Source organism: Anolis carolinensis, chromosome 2 (genome assembly GCF_035594765.1).
Source record: "Anolis carolinensis isolate JA03-04 chromosome 2, rAnoCar3.1.pri, whole genome shotgun sequence".
Lineage (NCBI taxonomy): Eukaryota > Metazoa > Chordata > Lepidosauria > Squamata > Dactyloidae > Anolis > Anolis carolinensis.
The window spans coordinates 160,031,094-160,057,474 of NC_085842.1; the positions used below are offsets into that span (position 1 = coordinate 160,031,094).

Sequence of the window (26,381 nt, forward strand, 5' to 3'; positions counted from 1 at the left end):
ATGCACAAGTCCCATTACAGTAAATTATCATTGCCCACCCCTAGACTGTGGCATGACCTACTGGAAGACACAACCGAAGACCCATCTCTTCTATCAGGCTGACCCAGTCAACTTTGAATTATGTTTTGAATTTGAATTTTATTGCACATATGTGTTTTATTTCAACATATGTGTTTTCTTGTGACGCATTTTTGACAGATCTATTTTGTTGTATGTATTTTATGTTGAAATGTTTTCACGATGTGCTCTCTCCTAATGGCTCTAGACAGCGTATGAGTAACAAATAATAGTAATAATAATAATTATTATTATACAATGACGTAGTGAAATGATGTCCCTTTTACAAAACTGCAAAAGGAAGGCATACTTTTTGGAAGATTGTTCAATTGTAGTTTAACCTCACGCCTATTACCATTTGCACAAAGGAAGCACCAATGGGTTGTTGTGAATTTTTCAGCCTGTATAGCCATGTTCCAGAACCATTATCTCCTGACGTTTCTCCTGCATCTATGGCAGGCACCCCCAGAGGTTGTGAGGTCAGAGGTCTGTTGAAAACTAGTCAAGAGGGGTTTATATATCTGTGGAAAGTCCAGGGTGGGAGAAAGAACTCTTGTCTGTTTGAGGCAAGTTTTAATGTAGCAATTGGCCACCTTGATTAGCATTTAATGGCCTTGCAGCTTCAAGGACTGGCTGCTTACTGCCTGGGGGAATCCTTTTTTGAGAGGCATTAGCTGGCCCTGATTGTTTCCTGTCTGGAAGTTCTCTGTTTTCAGATTGTTGTTCTTTATTTACTGTCCTGATTTTAGAGGTTTTTTTAAATACTGATAGCCAGATTTTCCTCCTTTCTATTGAAACTGTCCACATGCTTAGGGATTTCAATGGCTTCTCTGTATAGTCTGACATGGTGGTTGTTAGAGTGATCTAACATTTCTGTGTTCGCAAATAATGTGCTGTGTTCAGGTCGGTTCATCAAGTGCTCTGCTATGGCTGACTTTTCTGGTTGAGTTTGTCTGCAGTGCCTTTCATGTTTCTTGATTCGTGTTTGGGCAATGCTGTATGGTCCCTATCTAGACTTGTCCACAGTTGCAGTATACAGATAAAAGTTCTTTCTCCCACCCTGGACCTTCCATAGATATATAAACCTCCCTTGCCTAGTTTCCAATATACCTCACAACCTCTCAGGATGCCTGCCATAGATGTGGGCAAAATATCAGGAGAAGATGCTTCTGGAACATGGCCATACAGCCTAGAAAACTCACAGCAACCCAGGAGATCAATATTGATTTTCAAGATCTGTTTCTCATCCTAGGTATATATATATATGTATATGCATACCAGAGAGTAAATCTCCAGTTGGGCAATCTAATTCTAACATTAAGAATATTTGGGCAACCAAGACAGAAAAAGAATAATGCCCGGAAAACTCAAATCATTCCAGTGATTCCGGCCATGAAAGCCTCTGAAAACACATTGAGGCCCCAATGGGTTCCAGGAACAGCGTTTGAGAACCAGTTGGTCATCTTCTTTTGGGTCCCTTGGATTAAAATCCTTACTTGGATTGTGTTAGAGGAGTTTACTACTGTTAACACTGCATCGTGTTGACACTGTGTAGGCCGCCAAGCGTTGTATAGTGAATAAAGTGGAATCCTGGGAGTTGTAGTTTGGTGAGGCACAAGGACTCTTGGGCAGAAAAGTCTTTGGTAAAACCACAATTCCCATGACTCCATAGCACTGAGCCATGGCAGGCAACGCGGTGCCAAAACTACATTTAATTCCTCAGTGAAGGGGCACCCTGGCCTATGTTAGGAAAGAAGCACTCTCCACTGTACAAAAGAGAATGCAATCAGAATCAGCGAACATGGCCATTTCAGTCCCTCAGACAAGCATCTTGATGATTACCTGGGAAATAATCCCACTGGAGCATTGCAGCACACCAAAATACTTGTGAGTTACCCTGGACCGTGCTCTGGCTTACAAGAAGCACTGCTTGACTATGTTAAAACAGTGGATGTGGCTCTTAATGAGATGTGCCGCATTACCACAGGATGTGTAGACCCTACACCACTGGAGAAATTATGCTGTTTAGCCGGCACTGCACCACCTGACATCTGTCGGTAAATAACAGCCTGTAATGAAAAGACCAAGGCAGTGACATCTCTGGACCATCTCCTGTTCGGATATCAGCCAGCATGCCAACGCCTTAAATCAAGAAATAGCTTTCTAAGATAGATACTTGCAGGAACACCTCAACAAGCGAGAATCCAAAAGTGGCAGGCTAAATTCTGGAACCTCAATCCATGGTGACACCGAATGAGACTCCCTCCTGAGCACACAGAATTGGGAGACTTAGAAGGTGCTGAACAGACTGTACTTTGGCACCACGAGATGCACAGCCAACCTTAAGAAATAGGGCCACAAAGTGGAGTCCACGACATGCGAGTATGGAGAAGAGCAAGCCACAGACCACTTACTACAATGCAGCCTGAGCCCTGCCACATGCACAGTGGAAGACCTTCTTATAGCGAGCGACGCCAGAGGCACTCCAAGTTGTCAGCTTCGGGTCAAAGGACATTTAGTATAATACCAAGTTTTAAACTTTGTGTTTTTAAATACATTACAACTTGTACCCTTGGTTCGCTTCTGACAAGATAAATAAATAGGTCCCTCAGAGAGCAGCCTATTCCTTCTCCACGCCCGCGAAATGAATAATCTCGGCTCAGATCCTTGGGATCCCCCCATCCTGCGAATGGTACGTCCCCGCGCCCGCAGCGCCTGAAACGCGTCGCGAGGCGCTTCCAGAAACGTCGTCTTGGCGTCAATGAATTCTCCCCCTCGTGTGCGTGCCCGGAAGCGCTTCCCTCAGCTGCCCCGGAAGGGGAAGGCGAGGAGGAGCCGGGCTGCGTGGTGTGTCAGCGAGGGGCGGCTCGGCCCTGCTGGCGGACGAAGCGATAGCGACAGCCGGGAAAGAGAAGGAAGGAAGGGAGCGAGCGAGCGAGCGAGCGAAGGAGGGGGGCGGGGGCGAGGGAGGAGTGTGAGGCCAGAGTTGGTGGGAGGGGAGAAGGAGGCTGAGGCGAAGGCGACGACGAAGGCGAGGACCGCGAGGGCGCCTGCCGGGTTTTGGGGTCGGGAGGGTCAAAGCCTGGTGGTGGAGGGGAGGGGCGGGAGCGAAAGCAAACAGGCTGGAGGAAGAAGATGCTCCTCTTCGTGGAGGTGAGTGAGTGAGGGAGGGAAAGTGTGTCTCTGTGTTTTTTGTGGGGGCAATGGAGGTGCGCGAGGAAGGAGAGCGGTTGGGCCACGTGACCCCTCAGGCGGCGCGTGCCCGCTTGCCGGCCCTCCCTCGTGCCAGGTGCCCCGCGTGCGCCTGTGTGGCTGGCTGGCGGGGGAGCGGGGGAGGCATTGACACAGCAAAATCCTTATTCCACACGGGAGGGGCTCCTTGGGTGGGTGGATAGGTTGGGGAGGAGGAGGAGGAAGAGGAGGCTCCCTGAGTGTGCGGAGGCCGATCACGAGGCAGCCTGCCGGGCAAGAAGGGGCTTTCCTCTTGTGTCTTTTTAAAATGGTGAATGGAGAGGCGTGGGCCTTGGGAGGTCATTCTTTCCGTGGCCTGTGGTGGTGGTGGTGGTGGGTGGGGGGACTGAGTGGGTGTGCCTGGCTCCTGCTGCCTCCCTCCTTCTCTTCCTCAAGGACAAGGCGCAGAGAGGAAAGAAGGCCTCACGCGGTGTGCGAGTGTGAAAGAGAAAGCATGGCTCGTCTCGAGTGGAAAGGAAAGAGCGTGGCAGGCCTGGGCGGCGTGATTAGTCAAGCCGCCACCTGAGAAGAAATGATCTCTATTGGGGGATTGGTTTAGTAAAGTTTGTTCTGCGGGAGGGGAGGGAAGAGCTATGGTGACCGACGGAGGCCTTGAAAGACACCGCAGTGACCTTTTGTCGAAGTTGTTCTAGCAGCGGAACATGAACGGACACGTGTGAAGGTTACACACGATCGGAGGGAGGGAAAGGACAATTTCTTCTGCTCTCTTCTATTCCTCCCTTTAAAAAAACTATTTCTCCTACCACCTCCTTTTCTTTAACCTACAGCAGGCATAGGCAAACTTCGGCCCTCCCAGTGTTTTGGACATTAACTCTCAGAAGTCCTAACAGCCTCAGGCCCCTTCCTTTTCCTGCTCCAGGTGTTTTGGACCAACTCCCATAATTCCTTTTTTAATTATTCTTTTATTGTGGAATATATATGTATACATACACACATAGAAACATACAATCTTGATATTCCACAATTAAAATACAAGTATCTTTCCATGGTCCCACCACCTCCCCATTCCCACCCATGAACCCCCACCCTTGACTTCTCCTTATGTAATATGAAGGTACAGGAATACTATTGAATGTTTATACCTCAGTATGATCAAGCATGTAATCATTTCCCTTGATTTCACTAGTTATTTTATTTTATTATCACTCAGAATCCTATTAATCTTATACATAGCTGTCTGTCTGAGGTTCTCAAAAGTACTCATTTTCTTTATTATCCTGACTCCCAGAATTCCTAACAGCCTGAGGCCCCTTCCTTTTCCCCCTCAGCCGCCTAAGGAAAGGGCCTGAGGCTGTTAGGAATTCTGGGAACTGTAGTCCAAAACACCTGGAGAGCAGAAATTTGCCAGTGCCTGACCTACAGGCACATGGCACCAGGGCAAGTTAGTCAGCTGACTGCCTGCTTTTCTTTAGCCTAGCTAATTCTAGATTGTATTGTTCTTATTGTAGAAATGTCAAACGAGTAAAGCTGCAACTTGGCAATGGCTTGACTGTGCCTAGGAACAAAGCACACTTTCAATAAAAAGGGAGTAGTTTGTGGGTTTCAGGGAAAAGTAGCACTAGATTATCTGAATTAATTTTTTTGTTCTTATTTGGGGATAATTGTAATAATAATCATAATACTAATTTTATTCTTTTACCCCACTACCATCTTCCCAAAGGGACTCAGGGCAGCATACATGGGATCAAATGTCCATAAGACAATAAACAAGCACAATTTGTTTTATCTGACTAGTGAAGTTTTCATTGTTTTCCATTTCCTTGTGTGAAACACTTTCTGAGGGAGAAGGTTAAGGGCCTGATTCTGTGATGTAACATATGGACCAGTTTTTGTTGTGTGCTGGCTCAAAACGGAAAATGATTTCTTAAAGTGATATTTAATAATGTTTCAGAAAAAGCAATGTTTTTTAGAGATTCAGAATCTGACACGATTTACATTGAAATAAGTTTCACTGAATGCGTTGTGACTTCCAGTTATGCATATGTTCTTGGGCTAGATGCTTGCTTTGCAAAATCATTGGCTTCTTGACAAAATTATGGAGTCAGAAATTAGCTGAATACTATATAATTCCAACAGTTCACAACTCGTTTTGCTATCATTATGCAGAAAAGTTAAAGTAATTCCATACACAGCTTTTGAGTAAAATGTTTTTGGTTTTACTATGCACAGTGCATGTGACATGTTAGAAAGTTTGTGAAATTCACAGTGCAACTCTGTGTAGCAATTCAAAAGAAGTGCTTTGAAAATTAGGGCCTAATTTAGAAAGTTATGATCTGAAATGAATCAGCAGATGGAGCAGTATACATTAATAGCAAAGCACCTGCATTTTTGTTGAGATAAGGCTGTACTATTATAAAATGGAAATGAGACTAGTGGGAAATATTTGCCTCTGCTGTTTTAATTTCTTCTACCAGAAAAATTGTGTACTGGTTTGTCATGACTCACCATTTATTACTGTTCAATTTTTTCTGAAGTATGCAAAATACAAGATTAATACCTCTGTAAAATGGGAAGTAAATGTTCTTGAAGCACACAAAATTAGAATAGTCCAGTCTGAGAATAATTTCTGATATGCATACTGTAGCAGCTAGTAATGAGTTCCAAATCCATGTTATAGGTATACAGTACTATCTTTGACATCTAAGTCAATAAAGTGATTGTAAGAGACTGTCAGTGCAGTTGTAAATGTATTTGCTTGCAAGTAAGTTTTTGCAGGTGAATATATAAAAATGCAAGTTCAGAATTACAGTCTTAGCAATTTTAGATGTTTATTGTTCAACATCTAACATCTAATGTTCTTTTTCTTTGCTTTTCCAATTTGTAAGTCTTAGTAGTGACATCTCAAATCTACTGAGCTTCCCTTATATTGACACAAGCTTTTCTTGTGTAAACAGGAATGGGAAACCAAGTTCAGACTTAGGCTTATTGGGAAAACGATAGATGAGGAATTCAAATTCAGATGTAAAGGGAAGTTTTTGTTTTCCGTTAGCTGTAGAATCACTCCTATGGGCTGTTCCTATCCAGTTAAGGGAATAATATTCCAAGATTGTCTAGCAGCTCAATGTGAGCCCTTACTCTGGCCCAGCTATCTTACCACCATGCTGCTTTCTAGTCTAGCTTGACTCTGAATTCAAGATGTGCATATTATCACTCAATGAAAGTATTTGTAATGTCTGGAAAAAGCAACATGATCCCGAACAAACCATTGGGCTGGCGGTGTTTTGGGTTTGTCCCACAGGCTAGCAGTTACATGTCCTTGACTTATGTATAGTATAAGATATATACATGTTGGTTTCTTTCTCAGTATGTAGCTCGTTAATCCCATCCAAAATGTCCCAGGTACATTGAATAACCCATTTCGATATATAAATAGTGGCACATTTTGTATGGTGTCTGTATGCTGATAAAACAGATACCAGTGACAGGACAGATTTTCTGTTCAGATTTGGGGTTGCATTCCTTTGTTGAGATTTGGGGTTGTTCAGGAAGAGTTCAGGGTTGATGGAAGACCTGGTGTGTGAGCAAGAGTCTGCTTATAAGATGTTGGGTGGAGCTCATTGAACTTAAGTTTTGTATTTGATTGATTTATTACGCTGTATAATGAGCCACTTGATTTTAGGACACATCCTGGCTGATACATGATGTATTAGCTGAAGCCGAGTGACTTGGGCCCTTCCACACAGCTGCATAAAATGCCGCATTTTCTGCTTTGAACTAAAATATATGGCAGTGTGGACTCAGATAACCCAGTTCAAAACAGATATTGTGAGATTTTCTGGGTTATATGGCTGTGTGGGAAGGGCCCTAGGTTGTCAAAATGCTGGAGAAGAACTGGAAGAAAACTCATGTGCTGCTTTCTGGGTTCTTGTTGTCATTTGTTTGCCGCCATGGGGGAAAAGACTACTGAACTTAAGAAGGTCTTGGGTCTCATTCTTATAAATGCTATGTCTTTGCTAATAAAATGATAGATCCTGTTCTACACAGATGTGAAAAACAAAGCAAGAAAATTACTTCATTTCACATCATAACTGTAAAGTCAAACATATTTGACACTAATAATTGTTTTTCTAAATGTTTCCCTAGTGGAAAATGTGTCGAAGAAAAACAATTGTTTGGTAAAATAATGTTATCGATATCTACTGGCAACAGTGGAAGAAATGCAGTGCAGTCTTTCAAGTAGTAGCTTGATACTGACCTTACATGATACCTTCGTAATTATTAACTTTATAAACACTTTGTTGCAAGTTAAACGTCAACTGTATGTTGGAAATGATACAGCCATTTTGTTTAAGGAGATAATTGCATAAAATTTACTATCAGCTGTTTATGCCAGCTGTGAATGACAAGTTATTAATTATCTTAGTGCATGCTAAGTTTTCAGTAGATTGTTTTGGGAGCTTGGCTGAAGGGGGAGGGGAGACACAATTTCAATTTAAAACCATATATTTTAGTATTTCTTCATAATCTCTGTTATTCCTTCAGAAATTTCCAATTATGCAAAAGGTAGAAGCAGTTAGTAAACATATTAACATATTAAAAGTTTCCTATCATAGTTTAATTTGAAATCCCATTAAAGCTTCAGTAATAACTACAATAACATATCAAGATGCTTTTTTCTTTAAAAAAAGAAAGATACAGAGTGGTTGAAATAAAAATGTGGTCTCTTTCTGAGTGAATATATAAGTCTGCACTGTGGTAGTGCAGTATTTGCATGTTTCTTTAGTATGGCTTTCTCTCAAGTATCTAGGGTTTCAATTTAAATCAGATGCAAATCATCTGAGTGTTGTGGGATGCCTGTACTGAAGGTGACTGTTTATACATAAGGCACAACTTCAGCAGTCTACTTCTCCATCAAAAACTTCTGATTCATAGACGATGTGTACCTAGCATGACATTTAGGAAATCTTCTGTACTCTGGCTATCATGTTAATAAATTTTGTTTCAAGGCCAGATTTGGTCACGTCACAGAACAAAGAAATTGCTATTCATCCTATTTGTTTAGTACAAATATGTCTGAAGGGAGGGAAAAGAATCGCATTGGTAGCCAGTAAATACTTATTTTTGTAAGGAAAGTACTGACATTTGTTAGTTCATATATGTTAGTTTAGTCTCACATCGATACCAGGCAAGATCCTGGAAAAGATCATTAAGGAAGTGTTCTGCGAACATCTAGAAACAAATGCAGTCATTGCTAATAGCTAACACGGATTTACCAAAAACAAGTCATGCCAGACTAATCTGATCTCTGATGTAGCCTACCTTTATTTCAGTAAGGCCTTCGACAAAGTCCCCCATGACCTTCTGGCAAACAAACTAGTAAAATGTGGGCTAGTCAAAACTACGATTAGGTGGATCTGTAATTGTGCTCACCAATGCGTCATCTTCATCTTGGAAAGAAGTCACGAGTGGAGTGCCACAAGGTTCCGTCCTGGGCCCGGTTTCGTTCAACATCTTTATTAATGATTTAGACAAAGGGTTAGAAGGCACAATCATCAAGTTTGCAGATGACACCAAACTGGGAGGGATAGCTAACACTCCAGAAGATAGGAGCAGAATTCAAAACGATCTTGACAGACTAGAGAGATGGGCCGAAACTAACAAAATGAAGTTCAACAGGGACAAATGCAAGATACTTCACTTCGGCAGAAAAAAATGGAATGCAAAGATACAGAATGGGGGACTCCTGGCTCGACAGCAGTATGTGTGAAAAAGATCTTGGAGACCTTGTGATACGGCTGCTAAAAAAGCCAACGGGATTCTGGCCTGCATACATAGCGGTATAGCATCTAGATCCAGGGAAGTCATGCTACCCCTCTATTCTGCCTTGGTCAGACCACACCTGGAATACTGTGTCCAATTCTGGGCATCGCAGTTGAAGGGAGATGTTGACAAGCTGGAAAGCATCCAGAGGAGGGCAATGATTAAGGGCCTGGACAACAAGCCTATTAGGCGTGGCTTAAAGAACTGGGCATGTTTAGCCTGCAGAAGAGAAGGCTGAGAGGAGACATGATAGCCATGTACAAATACGTGAAGGGAAGTCATAGGGAGGAGGAGGGAGCAAGCTTGTTTTCTGCTGCCCTGCAGACTAGGACGCAATGGAACAATGGCTTCAAACTACAGGAAAGGAGATTCCACCTGAACATCAGGAAGAACTTCCTAACTGTGAGGGCTGTTCAGCAGTGGAACTCTCTCCCCCGGACTGTGGTGGAGGCTCCTTCTTTGGAGGCTTTTAAGCAGAGGCTGGATGGCCATCTGTCGGGGGTACTTTGAATGCGATTTCCTGCTTCTTGGCAGGGGGTTGGACTGGATGGCCCATGAGGTCTCTTCCAACTCTACTATTCTATGATTCTATGTAAAATTGAGAAGCTCCTTGACAAAAGTGTTCTCAAAAAAATTGAATGACAGTCTTGTGAAACGGGTTCTTCTACTAAATCTTAAACTGTTGGACATTACCACATGTAGGGTTGTGCTGTTTGCTTATACTGTTTGTTTCCCAATCATGCTTAAGTAAGTTACAATATACTGATTTTCAAATTGGGGTAGAATCCTCATGTTTAGAAAATTAGCCTCAGTCAAAAACTATATTCCAGTTGTATTTCTTTCTGTCTCTCTTATAGTTACTTAGGGAAATTGATGGGATGATGTTAACATTGTGTGTATCTCAGTTTTCTGCATATCATTGGAATGAGCAAATATCTACAGTAGAGTCTCACTTATCCAACATAAACAGGCTGACAGAACGTTGGATAAGCGAATATGTGGGACAATAAGGAGGGATTAAGGGAATGCCTATTAAACAACAAATTAGGTAATGATTTTACAAATTAAGCACCAAAACATGTTATACAACAAATTTGACAGAAAAAGTAGTTAAATACACAGTAATGCTATGTAGCAATTACTGTATTTACGAATTTAGCACCAAAATAACACGATGTATTGAAAACATTGACCACAAAAATGTGTTGGATAATCCAGAATGTTGGATAAGTGAGTGTTGGATAAATGAGACTCTACTGTAATAATAAATACAAGGATATTATCAATGCCAGTCAGATTTATACACCATAATATCTTCTTTATATGTTGGGCCATTGAAATGTTTATAACAAAAGTCCCATAATGTTTGAATTCTTTGTCTTTGCCAAAATATAGGCAGTCATGCAGATTATGATAAGGTATGAAATCGGGGAATGAAGTTCCTCCTTTTTGAACAATAGCTCTGCTTTCTTCCTTGTATTTTCTTGTTGTTGCAACTAGTTCTTGAAGAGGAACAGTTTTACCATTCTTTGAAGATATGGCATTATGCTTGCTAAACATGATGGTATTATGTAGCTAATTGAGACTTGAGTTTAAACTCACTTTTGTATCTTTGGTTTTAAAATGGAGAGTGCCGTTTTCTTCTGGAATAATCTTCTCTATTAATTGCTTCAGTCTTCTCTGTAACTCAGTTTTTAGCCTTTGGTGCATTAAAGGTTGTAAAGAAACTGCAGGTAGCGTTATAGTGTATGAAGTATACTGATGCTTGTTATCTTGATGGGGAAAAGGTATATGTGTGGGCATCCAGACTGCTTGCTTATGTCCTTTTTCTCTCTCTGTGGACAGGGCATGGTACTAAAGCCACTCCTTGATGCTAGAGAGACTCCAGAAGGCTAGACTCTGGAAATTCAACTTCCTTAATCTCTGGCTTGTGCTTCTCTGTGTCAAGATGGTCAGTGCTTGTTCAGTATCATTATATTGTCTCAGTGAAGTAGATTATATTCCTGTGCTTTGCTGCAGGATATAATTTTGTTGTTTGGAAAGCTCTGTTTCAGAGAGCAGGTTTTCAGATACCTCCAATAATAACATTTGGAGCAAGTTTGTAGAAAAGTTAAATTTCTTAGGAATCAGGGTTTCTTTTTGTACTGGCAGCAGGTATTTAATCATTCAGCTAATGTGCCTAGCAACACTTTTTAATATTTTCAGGTTCCTAACCTCATTGACCCTTGAATGTAAGGGTTGGAGTTTAGAGTTTAAATTCATGGTCAGAGGTGATGCCCTACTAGAAATCAGCAAAAGAATATTTTAATTTCCCATACTGTGCTCCTCAAACTTTATGGAGATTACACTGACATTGGTACATACATTAAATGTGGATTTTGTATAGAACATACTGTATTGTGCTCCTTTTTTTGAATTTGTTTAGGGGTTTTTTTTGGACATTGCTGCTTGTGATAAAACAAGCTTTTAAAGCAAAGGAAGCATTTATTCACATCATAAAATGATTTAATTTCAGAGCTGAGTAGTTCTCTGCGTTGTCACACAAGTGATGTTATAAAAGCACTGGGTGCAGTCAGACTCCATTGTGGGAAGCATTGTCCGTATGGGACACAAAGCTGGAGAAATTAGAAGCTGGGATTTTATTGTAGCCTTTGCTTCTCCCTCTGCCTTCCAAAACTTATTCACAATATTCAGAAGGCTCTTTCTAACAGCCTGTGAAGCGAAACTGAGGAATTCATTGAAAAGAGGAAACTCCTCACTTTCTCTCAAGAGAAGCCTCAACAAGATCATGCTCCTCCCCTCAAGGAGAATCTGGCTAATCAGTAGTTATATACTGAAAATGTAGTTTATTTTATTCATTGACAGATAGTAACTAAGCAGAATAAATTTACACACACACACACACCCCTCCCATTCCCCAGCACTTTGCTTGGTTGTTGATTGAACTGAATACTGTTGAATTCCACAGAAAAGAGTATTCAGTAATTGCTGTAGTTCCTGGATTTCTCCTCTAAAGTTCTTCATAGATTTTGTCCAATGTTGATGTTTGATATTACAAACATGCTCTTGTTCTACCATAGTATGTCTGAATTCTAGAAAATGTTGCATTCTTATCAAACATCTTTTATCTATTCTGTATAAGGACATATAAACACAGACTTCAGAGTGAGTCAGCAAAGAAATATATCTGTCACAATTACTGCACAGTTTGAGAGGGGAAAGTATGGTGGTTTTACGTATCATTGATAGAGATCTGTGATGCTTCACTTTCCCAGCTCCTTAGTAATTGTTGCAGAAAATAGTTTGTCATTCAGTCTCTCCACTAACTACATCAAATCCTGGAGCAGTCTTCCCTGCAGTTTATTGCAAGCACTTTGGAAAGCAATGAAGGTTTCCAAATAAAAGAAAAGGCCTTCTGAATTCAATAAAGTATTTTTCTTTTCATTTCATTTTTAAGCTACAGTTCTTTGCTAATGCATATTTTCTATTTCCTCAGCAGGTAACATCGAAAGGTGTCAGCTTAAATCCTAATGCAAAAGTATGGCAGGAAAGCATGCAGGGAAACTCGGAAGCGGCACCAGCAACTAATGGGACTGAGCAAATATGGCAAGAGACAGCAACTGTGTCAGAAAATTGTACAGAGGGTGAGACATCAAGAATATACTTTTAAATACTAACAATGGGTTAATCCTTTAAGATTGTGGACATAGTGTGACTGTCAAAATCCAGTAGTAATCAAGTCACCAATGCTTCTTGTCCTTGACAGTATTGTCACAGCTTGTAGACGCTGGTGATAATTTGTTTTTTTGCTAAGAAAGAAATTGTTGATTTTTTAAAAAGATTTTGAATGTATGGGAAGATGGGTTATTGGTGATTGATACTGGAAACAGTTCTTTTATAGCTGCAAAGGCCCAATGATGACCAAGTATCGCGCTAAGAGGGAAACAAGTTGCTAAATGTACAGAAATGAATCTTTTTTATTTTACTTCTTCTTTTCCTCTTTGTTTTCTCTTCTCTTTCTTGTCTTGAGTTTTTCTTGTCATTTCTGCACTTTAGTGAACACTTGACCCTATGAACAAAAAGATTATGAGATCTGAGGGCCATGTGCATCCCCATTTCAGAGAGTATGATAAACTTTTTAAATGACATATTGGCTGGATGACCCAACAGTAAAGAGCTGCAAAACTGATCCTGTTTGTAGCAGAGTTCAGGATCACATTTCATTTATATTAGCTGTTTGTTTTTGTTTTTTTAGATAAGGTGCACTTGTGTTTGCAAGTTGTTGGCTCTCATTATAGTAAATTGAACTGGTTAATGACCTGTGCAATTTTTTTTGCATTCATGTTATCTAGAGGATAGTGTTATTTTCTGTTACTAACAGAAGAATCTAAGCCTATTATCAAAAGTTACTACAGAAACTTTAGTAATTTGGATGATAGTTGTCATGCCAAAATACAACCTGAAGGATATACCTGTACAATTTAAATACAATGTAAATAATAAACTAGGTTCTATAGACTGCATGAAAGATTGGGATCTAGACAAACTTTGTATAAAAAACCAGGGACATTGTCAAGAAACAATGCAAAAAAGACATTATTGGGAGCCAAAAAGGGGGAGGAGCCTCATTAGAGGATAGATGAAATTCTTCAGACTTTTAGGGACAGGCAAGAAAAAGGTAAAAGGTGGCAAAATGGGATCAGAATCTGAATGCTGCTCTTTAGCAGTTTTTGTTAGAAACCAAGAAAACTGTTATAAAAATAAATGTAAAGAAATAGATGAAAACGGGTAGGATAAGAGAATTCTGCCACAAGATTTAAGAATATGAGCACAGTTCAAACCAATAGCAGAGATGCTGTGTAATGAACAGGGAAAAGATAATATGATCAGTACAAATAGAAGCAGTATAGCAAAGAACTGACAGATTCCTTCAAGGAGAAATCATTTGAGGTTGAACTCAAAAATCTTATAAAGTGAAGTGCTAAACTGCCCTGTGTATAGTGACCGGAGAGAAAGATATTTGAAACTCCTGCTGATAAAAGACAATAGCAGCTCTCTGGTAGAAAGGATTCGGTTTTTGCTAAGTGACTCAAATGATTATGTAACATATAAAGTGGCCCTCATGAATTTGTCTGCAAAAAAGATCAGAAAGAGAGAGCTAGATAAAATTGCCATCAGCTGTTATTAAGATTCAAAAGGCTAATTTGACCCTCCCCCAGCAAGTTTTGATATTATTTTTTGATTATAAAGTGAAGTGTAAAAAGTTCTCAAAGTACTTGAGAGAAATAAATCATCAGGTATAGATGGCATTGTGGTGTAGTGATTTGAATGATGGACTACGATTATGAGAGTCTAGGACAGTGCTTCTCAACCTGGGGTCTCCAGATGTTTTTGGCTTTCAACTCCCAGAAATCTTAACAGCTGGTAGACTGACTGGGATCTTTGGCCAAAAATATCTGGGGACCCCAGATTGAGAACCACTGGTGCAGAGTTTGAATTCCCACTTTGGCATGGACACCACTGGGTGACTTCGGGCAAGTCTCACTCAACCTAACTGAACAAATCTTGTCAAGAAATCCCTATGATAGGTTCAGGTTAGGGTCACCATAATTATCCCATATTTCTGTACCCAAAAGGTGACATAAGGCTTTGCATTAACCATCAAGTCATACCATTAATCTTTATTTATTTATTTATTTGAGACATTTATATACCGCCCTTCTCACCCCGAAGGGGACTCAGGGCGGTTTACAAGTATATATACATACAATATATTATATTATAAAACTATATCGCAATATTATTAGTAATATTGCATGTAATATAAATATACAATTATAATAGTGAATTATAATTATTATTACATTGTATTACATCATAATATTATTAATATTACATGTATATACAATGTATTATAATATTAGTATAGTATAATATTATTATATATCATTATATCATTAAATTGATACAGGAGACATGGTGGAAAGATGTCTTCCCGGCCCCGCCTTCTTCATTCTGCTCCAGATATAAAACTAGCATAGCATGTTATTGCAGATAGGGGCCTCAGCTGATGTAAAAAGACAAGATGGAACTGTCCTCATGGCTCCCTCTTAGCTCTGGCACCTGAGCGTCAGTTGGAGATGGTGGGAGGGGCCTCAGCTGATGTAAAAAGACAAGATGGAACTGTCCTCATGGCTCCCTCTTAGCTCTGGCACCCGAGCGTCAGTTGGAGATGGTGGGAGGGGCCTCAGCTGATGTAAAAAGACAAGATGGAACTGTCCTCATGGCTCCCTCTTAGCTCTGGCTAATTTTACAATAAAGATTTTTACCATATGTTGAGTAAGAACTACACCATTTATAACTTGGGCACAGAAAAGGAAGGGATACTAGAAATCATATTGCAAACATATGTTGAATAATAGATTATACCCAAGAATTTCTGAAGAAAATTTGCTTGTGCTTTGTATATATCAGCAAAGCCTTTGATTGTGTAGATCCTGATAAATGGAGGGTCAATCTAAATGAAATAATTGTATCATAATGCTTGATTGTTCTTTAAAGACAATATATAGAGAGAGTGGTTTGCCATTTGTAAAATGGTTTGGCAAGGCTACATTTATGTATGGGACATATCATATTTCATAGCACAATAGTCACACTTTTATCAAAACAGTAACTTTAATAAACTGATGATGGAAAGAACTTGAGAAAATATACAAGAGTGTGTAGAAAAACAAATTTGCATAGTTAAACATTTTAATCTTGTCGGAAAACTCTGTACCACTGTCATTGCCTTTATTTTATGATGCACACCATTCACTTGCCCATCCATCCACCCAAAGACTCGTTCGCCTAACCATCCATCCACGCACTCACACACCCATTCATTTGTTCAGCCAGCCACTAACGTACTCATGCACTCACTCGTACACACATCCATTTGCTTGCCCACCTCCTTTCAGGAACACTGCTAGAAGTTACCCACCCATTCAACCACTTACCTTGCTTGTTCACACACTCATCCATTAACCCGGCTTGAAGTGGCGTTCCTAGAAGGGGGTGGCCAAGTGGATGGATGGGTGGCATGGGAGTGAGTGGGTGGATAGGTAGATGGATGCATGGTTGGGCGAGCGGATAATAATAATAAATAAACGGTGCAACTATTATGCGAGGAATCATACAATACTGAAACAGGCACCCAGAAAGAGGGTGGTGACTATTATACAATGAAATACAGGTATATGGGAAGCTAGATTAGACTTGGAGGAAGGACATCTGTAAATTGGAGGAAGAAACTCCAGTAATTCTAGATAGGCACCATACTGCTAGCAGACGATAGTTACTACTTGGAATGAATATTGAAGAGTGTTAGGGAAGAAAGTGCAAAAGTAGGTTACAGTTGAACATGAAGAGGGCAAAAATTGTGATTTACACAATTTAAAAATGGATTACAAAGACATTGAAATGATCAAAGACTTTCTATAACTTGGATCAGCAGGACTGCAATCAATAAATCAGGAGAAGATTAGGACTTGGAAAGACAGCTATGATGAAACTAGATAAGATCCTCAAATGTAAAGACAGATAATTGAATGCTAGAGTATTGTCCCTGCCATCATATTTCTGATACAGTAGAGTCTCACTTATCCAACATTCGCTTATCCAACGTTCTGGATTATCCAATGCATTTTTGTAGTCAATGTTTTCAATATATCATGATATTTTGGTGCTAAATTCGTAAATACAGTAATTACTACATAGCATTACAGCGTATTGAACTACTTTTTCTGTCAAATTTGTTGTAAAACATGTTTTGGTGCTTAATTTGTAAAATCATAACCTAATTTGATGTTTAATAGGCTTTTCCTTAATCCCTCCTTATTATCCAACATATTTGCTTATCTAACGTTCTGCCAGCCCGTTTAGCTTGGATAAGTGAGACTCTACTGTACCTATATATGGTTGGAAAAGCTGAAAGGGAAGGAAGCTGAGAGAAAGAGAATCAATTCTTTTATAATGGATGAGTCCTAGATCAACAACCTGAACCCTTGTTAGAAACCAAAAGGATAAAACTGTAATGATCACACTGTGGCCATATTATGAGATGACATGACCCATTAGAGAAGACTATAAGGAGTGGGAAAGTGGAAGACAGTAGGAAAAATCAAAGACTGGAAATACAGGTAGATAAACTCAATCAAGGAATTTATGGTCCTGAGTTTGCAGGGCTGTTGGTGACTGGATGTCTTGGATGTGTCTCATTCTTAGTGTTGTCATAAATTGTAATGACAGTCATTTCATTCTTCATTCCCATACTTTCATTGCCTTTTTCTGTGAGATGGAAGTTTCTATTTGACTTTAATGCTCTTTTCAGACAGTTTCAGGATCAGGCTGTAGTTTAGTTGTTCTGGAACTATTAACTATAGTTTTCTGGTTTCAATGAAATAGCAAACTAAAGGTAATTAAAGATTTCCTGGATTGCTTAGTGTTTAGTAGTTTGCTTGAAGTTAGAGAGAATTCTATGGGTGGGAAAAAGATTCTTTCACAACTTGGACTACAGTAATAAGTTAAGATACAATCATCCAATATAATTAATTTGATCTTCTAGCTAACTTGTAGCTTAGGTACAGCTAAATTACAGAGCATTGGGATTAATATTTAGTGCATCCATACGTGTGACTGAGATGGTGTAAACATTCAGTAAATGTTACCATAATATTTAGAATTCAATGCATCGATGTGGTGTATTGCTTCTCATTTCATTTTAACAAACAGATATGAAGTAAAACTACTATCATAATTTGTTATAGAAATCAGTTAAAGGAAGCATTTGTTTGAGTTGGGGGGAAAGCATTGCACAGGAAAGCCATTTACATAGGAACAATGAAAAGGAATTGGTAAATAGTTTTGGCTTTTGGTTTATTTAATCATTTTTATGCTGCTTGTCAGCTGAAATCTTTACACATAATAAAAGTGAAAATGTGTATGTGGCACGGGTGTCCACTCACACAGACAGCCTCCGGCCTCCACAAACCACCTAGTCCCTCCCTCCAAGGACATTGCAGGTTACAGCGAGCACATCCCATAACCCCCGCCCACTGCTTCTCCCTCAACCCTTCCCTACTCTTTCCTATGGCACACAGCAAACAGAGGGATTGATCAGCAACTGAACATACTGGAGAGGTTTGGAGAGAATTCACCGTGATTTATAGGAATTGTAGGGACTGAAATGTATTCACCTGAAATCTAAAAGCCCTTTGAACTCCACCAACGATGAACCTGGAACTAACTTGACACACAGATCCAACACGGGGTTTGGGGGTGATTGACCTTGACATCCAGGAGTTAGAGTTCACCCGTATTCAGAGAACACTGAACCCATCTGATGATGGATATGCACCAAACTTGCCACACAAATTCAACATGGCCAACCAGGAATACTGGCAGGATTTGTGGGCGACTGACCTTGACACCAGATAACCCGGGCACCACCGGATCCCCACGCTAGTAGTAGTAGTAGTAGTAGTAGTAGTAATAAAAACTTTGTTTATAGGCTGCCTTATCTCCCCGGGGAACTCAGGGCGACTTCCAGATAAAAAGAAAAGCATTCAATGCCTTGGTGATAAACAAACACATTCAATCAAAAACACTACAAAATAACATCATAATAAACTCACAAATTATAAAACAAGAAAATGAAATTAATAATTAAATAACTATAATTATCTAAACAGACACAGAAACTCCATAAATACAGATAATACCATAATATGAGTAAAATAATATAAGATGATTTATAGCAGCCTGCAGGGTCAAGATAAAAAGATAAAATTGAAAGCGTCTGAAGAATTGTATACATATGTCCAATACAGCTGAGTAGTCATTGTAAATAACCATGTTGTTAGGAGTGACTGATCAGGACAATTGAAGCTAATTTAGGTTTTGGAAAGCTCAGTATGCAAGTTAAAACTGGTTCATACTACATTTTTACTAAGTGTTAGTTAGAAGCTCTTAATCATAGAGAGCCAGCATGATGATGTGATGGGAGTGTTGGACTACGGCTCTGGCCGCTCAGCTATGGAAAACCTCTTCTAACCTCAGAGGAAAGCAAAGGCCAAGAACCATGTGATGGGTTTGCCTTAGGGTTGCCACAAGTTGGAGGTAGCTTGGAAGCATTCAAGAACAATCAATACCAGTTGTTTTGATGACAGATGTAACACTCCTGATCATTTCAACCACTGTTAAACAGTTAGGTATAGGCTGTGATGCACACAATCTCTATTACTTTTGAAATTTGGATTCCTGATATTTGCTATAAGAATGTAATGTGGGTTGTAGCCAAACTTGAGGACAGTTGCAACTGCTGCATTCAGGTGTAGGTTTTTTATTTTTATATTATCAGGAATGAGAGGTGACAATGGAATGAATAATTTTTCATGGTTTGTAATTTGTCTTTGATTGTTCCTGTATTTGTGTCAGGTAATGCTGACATTGTGGATGATGGTGCTAAGCAGTATGAAGCAATGTATTCATCATGTGAACTGTCAAGAAGTAGTTCAGGGGTTGAGGAAACAACTGCTAATGGCATGGCCCTGGCACATGAGGATCTTGGATACCAACTCTATGATGTTTCAGGTAAGCATCCCACCTGCTAAAACTTAACTATTAAAAAGTTTGTAGAATTGTCTAATCTTTGTTTCTAATGTTCAAGTATAAATGTTGTCAATTAGAATTGCATTATTCTCAGGATTTCTTCCACGTTTTGTGGATAAATCCAATTACTGTTTGCAGCTAGAATAAACTTATTAAATCAGTGAGATTCATGGAAGTTTGGCTTGCTCTTCTGAAGATATTGTATGTGTCAACTGTAGTTTGGGCAAGTACTTGGATGGCCATATCTCAAGTTGTATTTGTTTGTATGTGGAGATTATCACCAGAATTTATTAGTGTCAGAAGAATGGTATGTTTACTTGCTTTCTTCAGCATATGCTAGATTTTGAAAGTTTAACATATCATGACCTTTACATTCATACATTGTTCTGGGTGATTTTTAAATCTTAATTTTTAGCAAAATCGTAAGACCACAGCTTGCGGTAAACATGTTGCTGTAAACAGTTTGGTATAGTTTGATCAAAGGATTACAAACAGTGGAATTTCAGAAGACATTTTAGGGAAGCTGAAATAGAAGTATTTGCAAGTTGAAAGTGTCATTTCTCTTCTGTAAGCATTTTTGGAGTAGGGAGAAAGGTGGAGTGTTCTAAAAAATATGTCGGATGTAAAACATAGTTTCGATTTGAATTTTTAACTGTTAATATTTAGTAGAAACATTTTCACTCTTGTCATGAATAGCTTTGAGTTCCCAAGGTCCAGTTTAAAACTAATGATGAGATTATAAGGTATTGTATATTATAGTGCAAGTTTCCTTTGCATTTCAAAGCTTTTAAAATAATAGTGGTCTCTTCAAAACCCATTAATTTTGTATAGGTTTGATCATTTGTCCCTCTCCTGTGCTGCTTATTAGGTAATCTACATCGTTCATTTGATTGATAGAGTTACTATGAACTTCCTATTCTTCATTTAGATTTCAGGCCACTGTTGGTCTTATTAAAAATACGGTTTTCATTTTTAGTCCTTTGTTTTCTGTTTGGATTGTAATTTGTTCAACCAGGTATAGACATTTTATATTGATAATAGAAGAAATGCACTGGCTTCCTATTTGCTTCTCAGACCAGTTCAAGATGTCAGCACTTCCTTTAATACTATGAACAGCAGGACTAAATCCCTTTACACAAGCCTATCATGGGGGGATGTTAGTGTGACCGCTCTAGCTTCTGCTGGCACATTGTGACACAAAGCTCTTGTGGATCCTGGTTGTGGGACATTTTTTCAGTGAACACACAACTAGCATTGCTGTTTGTTTCAGTGCTTGGTCAAATCTAATTGCTTGCCTCAGACATTTAAAATTTCTTTATATATTTTTGGCCTTTTTATCTACACAGTTCTGCTCACGGTGATCTCATTTTATGGTTTCTTCGGTTCTGATCTGGAAACATAAATTGAAAATCACTATAAATATAATTTTAGTAAGTGTGGTATATAAGTTCAGAACTGTTCCTCCTTGTCAGAGTGAGACAAATTCTAATCTGTCCGCTTGTTATTCCTTTTTAAAAAAAAAATCCATATGCACAGAAAGTAATGTCAGGAAAAATTTTTTGACATACTTTGTTTATATACACTTTTAAATATCTTTCTCAGGTGAAGGCAGTTCACTTATTTCCCCAGAAGACCTGAAAGAATGTTTGAAGAAACAACTAGAGTTCTGTTTTTCACGGTATCGTAAATATAGTTTGGATTAGATATGAATTTATAACATATTTAAAGGGGCAGAGATCAGTTGGACAATCCAGAGACAAATATCTGGCAGAAGTTCCTCATGCTAATAGTGTCATGATATTGAAGCAGAAACAGACTGGTACTATATTTTTGACCCAATATTTCAAGTAACAGCTGGTCATACTTCCTCCAATAATCTAGCATGAACTAACTATTAAACAAGTAAGGGCAGACAGATAGTGTTAATATTCTGTGATATTGATAAGGATTTGGAATTGTTACTTCAGATACTAATATTGAGCACTTTAGCTATGTTCTTATTGTGATCTATTATTTTTAGTATATCCTAGTGAGAATGTGTTTTATAGAACTATACATTATCGCTCTCCCTCTCCCCCCCCTGTATAGTCTAGAAGTACTTGTATCTGTTTTGTATGTTATCTTTCATGTTGTTTCTATAATTTGTTTTGATTATTTTAAAAAAGAATGCAGAATGTGGTTCTTATAGTCATGTAAGTTGCTTCTTTGTTTATTAGTGAGAATCTTTCCAAGGACCTTTACTTGATGTCTCAAATGGACAGTGATCAGTTTATTCCAATATGGACAATCGCCAACATGGAAGGCATTAAGAAACTGACAACCAATATGGATCTTATTGTGGAAGTACTGAGATGTATGTCTAAATCTTTTAGTAGTTTTATTATGTTAACTTGCTTTTACTGCTCTGGCTTATGTGCTCAGCCTTTTGTAGTATCCTCATAAACCTTGCACATTTCGTAGAATGTGGTAACTGATTAGAAAATGCATACTTGAATGTACAATTGAAATTTGTTTCAGTATTTAATAACTGCACTTTCCAAAATTTGAGCATTCAATGTCATCAATTTCTGAAGCAATCTTCCTTTGAGTTAGTTCATTATTTTGTATCTAATAAATGCACATAAATACCTGAAAAATGTATTCATAACACACTTTAGTGTTTTTAAAAGTTCCTTCCTTTGTCATGAAGCATATTTCACTACACTTATAGATTCAGAACTTTGGAATTCTTATCAAAGCAAAACTTAAGCCATTTTGATTTTTTTTTGTTAAAGGGAGCAATTTCCCCATTCCATTGTTGAACTGAGTGGATCTACTTAGCCTATTTTATTTTATGTTACTGCTTTGAAAAATTGTTAAATAAGAGGCAGAAATATTATTTTAAGAAGCATGAGCTAAATTGTTCAATTGAATGCTGACTAGAATGAAGTAACACATCTACTAAACAAACTAAGCCAGAAGTTGGTCAAAAGTAAATGATTGTGATCTTGTGTTACTAGTTGATCATGTGATATTGGGAAATATTTGTTCTTGTGATGCTTGCTATGTTTTCATTTAGCTTCTCCTATAGTCCAAGTGGATGAGAAAGGAGAAAAGGTTAGGCCAAACCACAAACGATGTATTATTATTCTTCGTGAGATCCCTGAAACAACACCAGTGGAGGTAAGGAATCTATCTTGAAGATAAATATGAATTAGACAATTTCAAACCAGTTTTGAAGCTGGAAAGAAGCACAATCTAGGTCAATTACTCTATTCAGCATTGATGTTTTATGAAGCAGATTTTGAAGCAACATAATATGCATCATGGAAAACCCATTTTGCTACTAAAATTTTTACAGAGATAAGCATTATGTTAATAATACTTTTGGCTTGTAATATCCTGAAAAAATTAACACACTTTTGTGTTACTTCTGGAAGTTGAATAGACGAGCTGTGATAATTCCTTAGCTCTTTTTAGAGTGAGAGTAACGCATTCATTACTGATAAAGGTAACAGTTCAGGCTGTTCGATTCATTGTCTATTTTATAGTAGAATTGTAATAGAGGCAAAAGTTAAGATAGTAAACGGTGATATTGATAGACGGGATGCCGTTTTTTACATTTTAAAATTGCAAGTGCTCCCTGCTGATATATAACTTGGGTCTTATACCAGAAGAAATTAGTCATGTGGAATGTGTCTTAAAAGGAAAACACTTAGTGATCGTATTTCACTAAAAATCTTCATATTTTGGTTCCAGGAAGTGAAGGCATTGTTTAAAAATGAAAGCTGCCCCAAAGTGATAAGTTGTGAATTTGCTCACAATAACAACTGGTACATTACATTCCAGTCAGATACTGATGCACAGCAGGTAAGGCTGCCACATGTTGGTAATACATTTTGTTATGTCACAACAGCTACAATTAGTTCTGCAAACATACACACAAAATCATTGGGGGGGGGGCTGGACAAAGGAGGGGAAAAGGTGATATTTCACTTGCATATTGTGAGTATCCCCCTCCTGCTCTTAAGTGGTCAAGAAGGAAAGGAGAAATGTAGGGATTGTGGTACAGAAGGAAGCCCATTGGGGTGACACCACGTGTCCCAAGTGGGTTGATGATTCTAGAGGTTGCCGCAGCAATAAATTTGGTGTCACCTCCTCTGATGTCATCTAGAATGTTCCTCATGCCCTAGTGGTACCACCAATGAAAATGGTGGTGGTAGTGGTTTGGGACAGCTCGTCCCCTGAGGTTTTACTAGTGGTTTCCCATCTCAGTGGAATGAGCCTCGCATAAAAATCCATAATTTCAGCACTAGAACCTGTCCTTCAGTTATACATGAAGTGAACCTCGGTATATATGGTAGCATCTTAGATGGCCAAATTAACTAGTGTTCCTAATAAAGTAAATGGGCCCAGATTCTTATTTGTAATCTTTAGTGCAGCACTTTATTTTGGCAAATAGTTCCAAATAGAACTCTCAGTGAATGTTTTTATATCTGTACAGGCATTTAAATACTTGCGGGAAGAAGTTAAAACTTTTCAGGGCAAGCCAATAATGGTAAGTATTCCCACATATTGTTATATTCTCATATTTAAGTAGTGGGCTCAATTTAAATACCAGTTCTATATGGGTATAATAGGTAAAGATTTTCAAGTTGACTAGCTGTATGTGGCCTGGAACCTGTGCCTACCTAATTTCCATGTCCTGAAACCCCCACTTAATGCACTTCCCTTGTGGAGAGAGCTGTGCCTTGTTTCATCTGAGAATCACATCCTCCAAAAGTCTTCAAAGCTAATATTCTGTAATTTTCTGCATAATTAGAAACCAAGGGATTCTTACCCCTGGTTTCAACCACAGTTAATTGTATTCTGCTTCACTGTTTGAAATTTTGCATCAACAGCCTAGTTTTGAAGCAGTTGCATCTATAGCCATAGTACCAGTTCAAGAAGTATTTAACTATGAACAAAGCAAAACAAGGAAGTGAATTTTTAATTTCCACAGGAATTTGGAAGGTCAAGCGTTGTTCAATATCAAGTCGATTACTGAAAATTAGATGGGCTGCCAGCTACTCTCAATTAGATTTAGAACTTTTCATCTTAGTAAGCAAAGAATCTAGTCTTGTAAAAATACTAAAGCAGTATTGGGTTGAATTGCCATTTTTCTTAGCAGTTAATGCAAAACGTTTAACTAATGTTACAGACTAACCTGTGGCTTCTCTTTTATTATACTGCAGATTGATATTGTGGAAATCTAAGTATGTATGACTTGCATTACATGCTTTTATCTTTCTTTTGTAGGCCAGGATAAAAGCCATCAATACATTTTTTGCAAAGAATGGTTACCGGGTGGTGGATTCCAGTGTTTATGTTCAGCCAGTTCAAACACAAGCACAGTTTGCCTCACCACTATTTATGCAGCCTGTATATAGTCCTCAGCAGTACTCCATCTACAGTATTGTGCCTCAGACATGGTCTCCAAACCCTGCACCTTATTTTGAAACACCACTGGTAAGGGGTTGTTTACTTCTCAAATAGGAGTCAGCTTCCTTTTGCTTCAGAAGGTTGACAAACATGGTACATTAATGAATATTACTGATTCACTTTTAAGGGTTCTGGGGCATCTTAATATTATTAAATGTGAGACTTATCCCACAGTGTGCTACATTTAATTCAACTTGTCTGGTTCACATGTCTTGAGAAAGGGTATGATATGACCTATAAAGCTATATATGTCCTATACCTGGGCTTTATGTCATCCTATGAGCTTGTCTGGACCTTAGACCCAGAATCTTTTTTTCATTCCTGCCATTTTCACCAGAAAAATTGATGGAAACACCAGAGGTCCTTGTTGGTGGCTGCCCATATACTGGAAGTCACTCTTTAGGGAGTCTGTAATGGTTTCCTCCTATCTGTCTTTCTGTTAGCAGCCAAATACATTTTTCATTCAGATACGATCAAGGAAAGGACTGTATGAGTGCTGTGATTTTTTAAATTGTACTAGTTAACTGTTTTTTAAAACCTTTTTAAAGCCAATGTTTAAATTGCTAGAATATAGTTAATAGTTTAATTTTGTTCTTTGCGTGTTGTTAATTATCTTACAATCAATTTGTAAGCCACAGTGAGTCTTAACTTTGGGGAAAGGTCAGGTCACAAATAAAGATGATAATGCAGATGGGAATTTACATGCTGTTCTTTTAATTGCAGCATGTAGAAAATTTCCTCAGAAATTCATAATTGCAGCGGTTGGGGTAGAATGCTGGAGAGAAGGTTAAGGATATCTTTCTTCCTCATGGTGACTGTAGAATGCACACATGTTCTATACTCCTGTGTAGCATTTCGGGAACCCTAATACAGCTGAAAGCAAATGGCTAAAGCACCACCCACCTTCCCCTGAAGGTATATAGCCCCAGGTGGGGTTATAGCCTCAGTTCCTTTCCCCCCCGCTGTAGCAGCATTGAGGAACCCTTCTCTTTATTTCTTTGGATATTGTTAGGTCTGTTTCCTTTGTCTGTTGTTCATCGTGGCTGAGACTCAGCTGAGTGACATGGCCACTCCAAGATTTAAGAAATGCCTAGCGTGCAGGGGAAACCTGCTGGACTCTGATGGGCATGATACGTGCCTCCTCTGCCTTGGGGAGGCACACTCGGTGAAGAACTGTGGGGCCTGCCGTGCGTTTACCC

At 38.8% G+C, this 26,381-nt stretch overlaps 1 protein-coding gene across 1 annotated transcript in view; it reads left to right on the forward strand.

Annotated features, from left to right (window-relative positions):
• Positions 1–2,859: 2,859 nt before the first annotated feature.
• The window catches only part of larp4 (La ribonucleoprotein 4), a 43,885-nt gene continuing 20,363 nt past the window's right edge, over positions 2,860–26,381 (forward strand). Inside the window, 9 exon segments of the mRNA XM_003216928.4 lie at positions 2,860–3,210; positions 12,566–12,713; positions 19,549–19,704; positions 21,325–21,400; positions 21,939–22,075; positions 22,781–22,884; positions 23,461–23,571; positions 24,206–24,259; positions 25,000–25,209. Of these exon segments, the coding sequence (XP_003216976.4) occupies positions 3,193–3,210; positions 12,566–12,713; positions 19,549–19,704; positions 21,325–21,400; positions 21,939–22,075; positions 22,781–22,884; positions 23,461–23,571; positions 24,206–24,259; positions 25,000–25,209 (1,014 nt within the window). The 5' untranslated portion in view covers positions 2,860–3,192.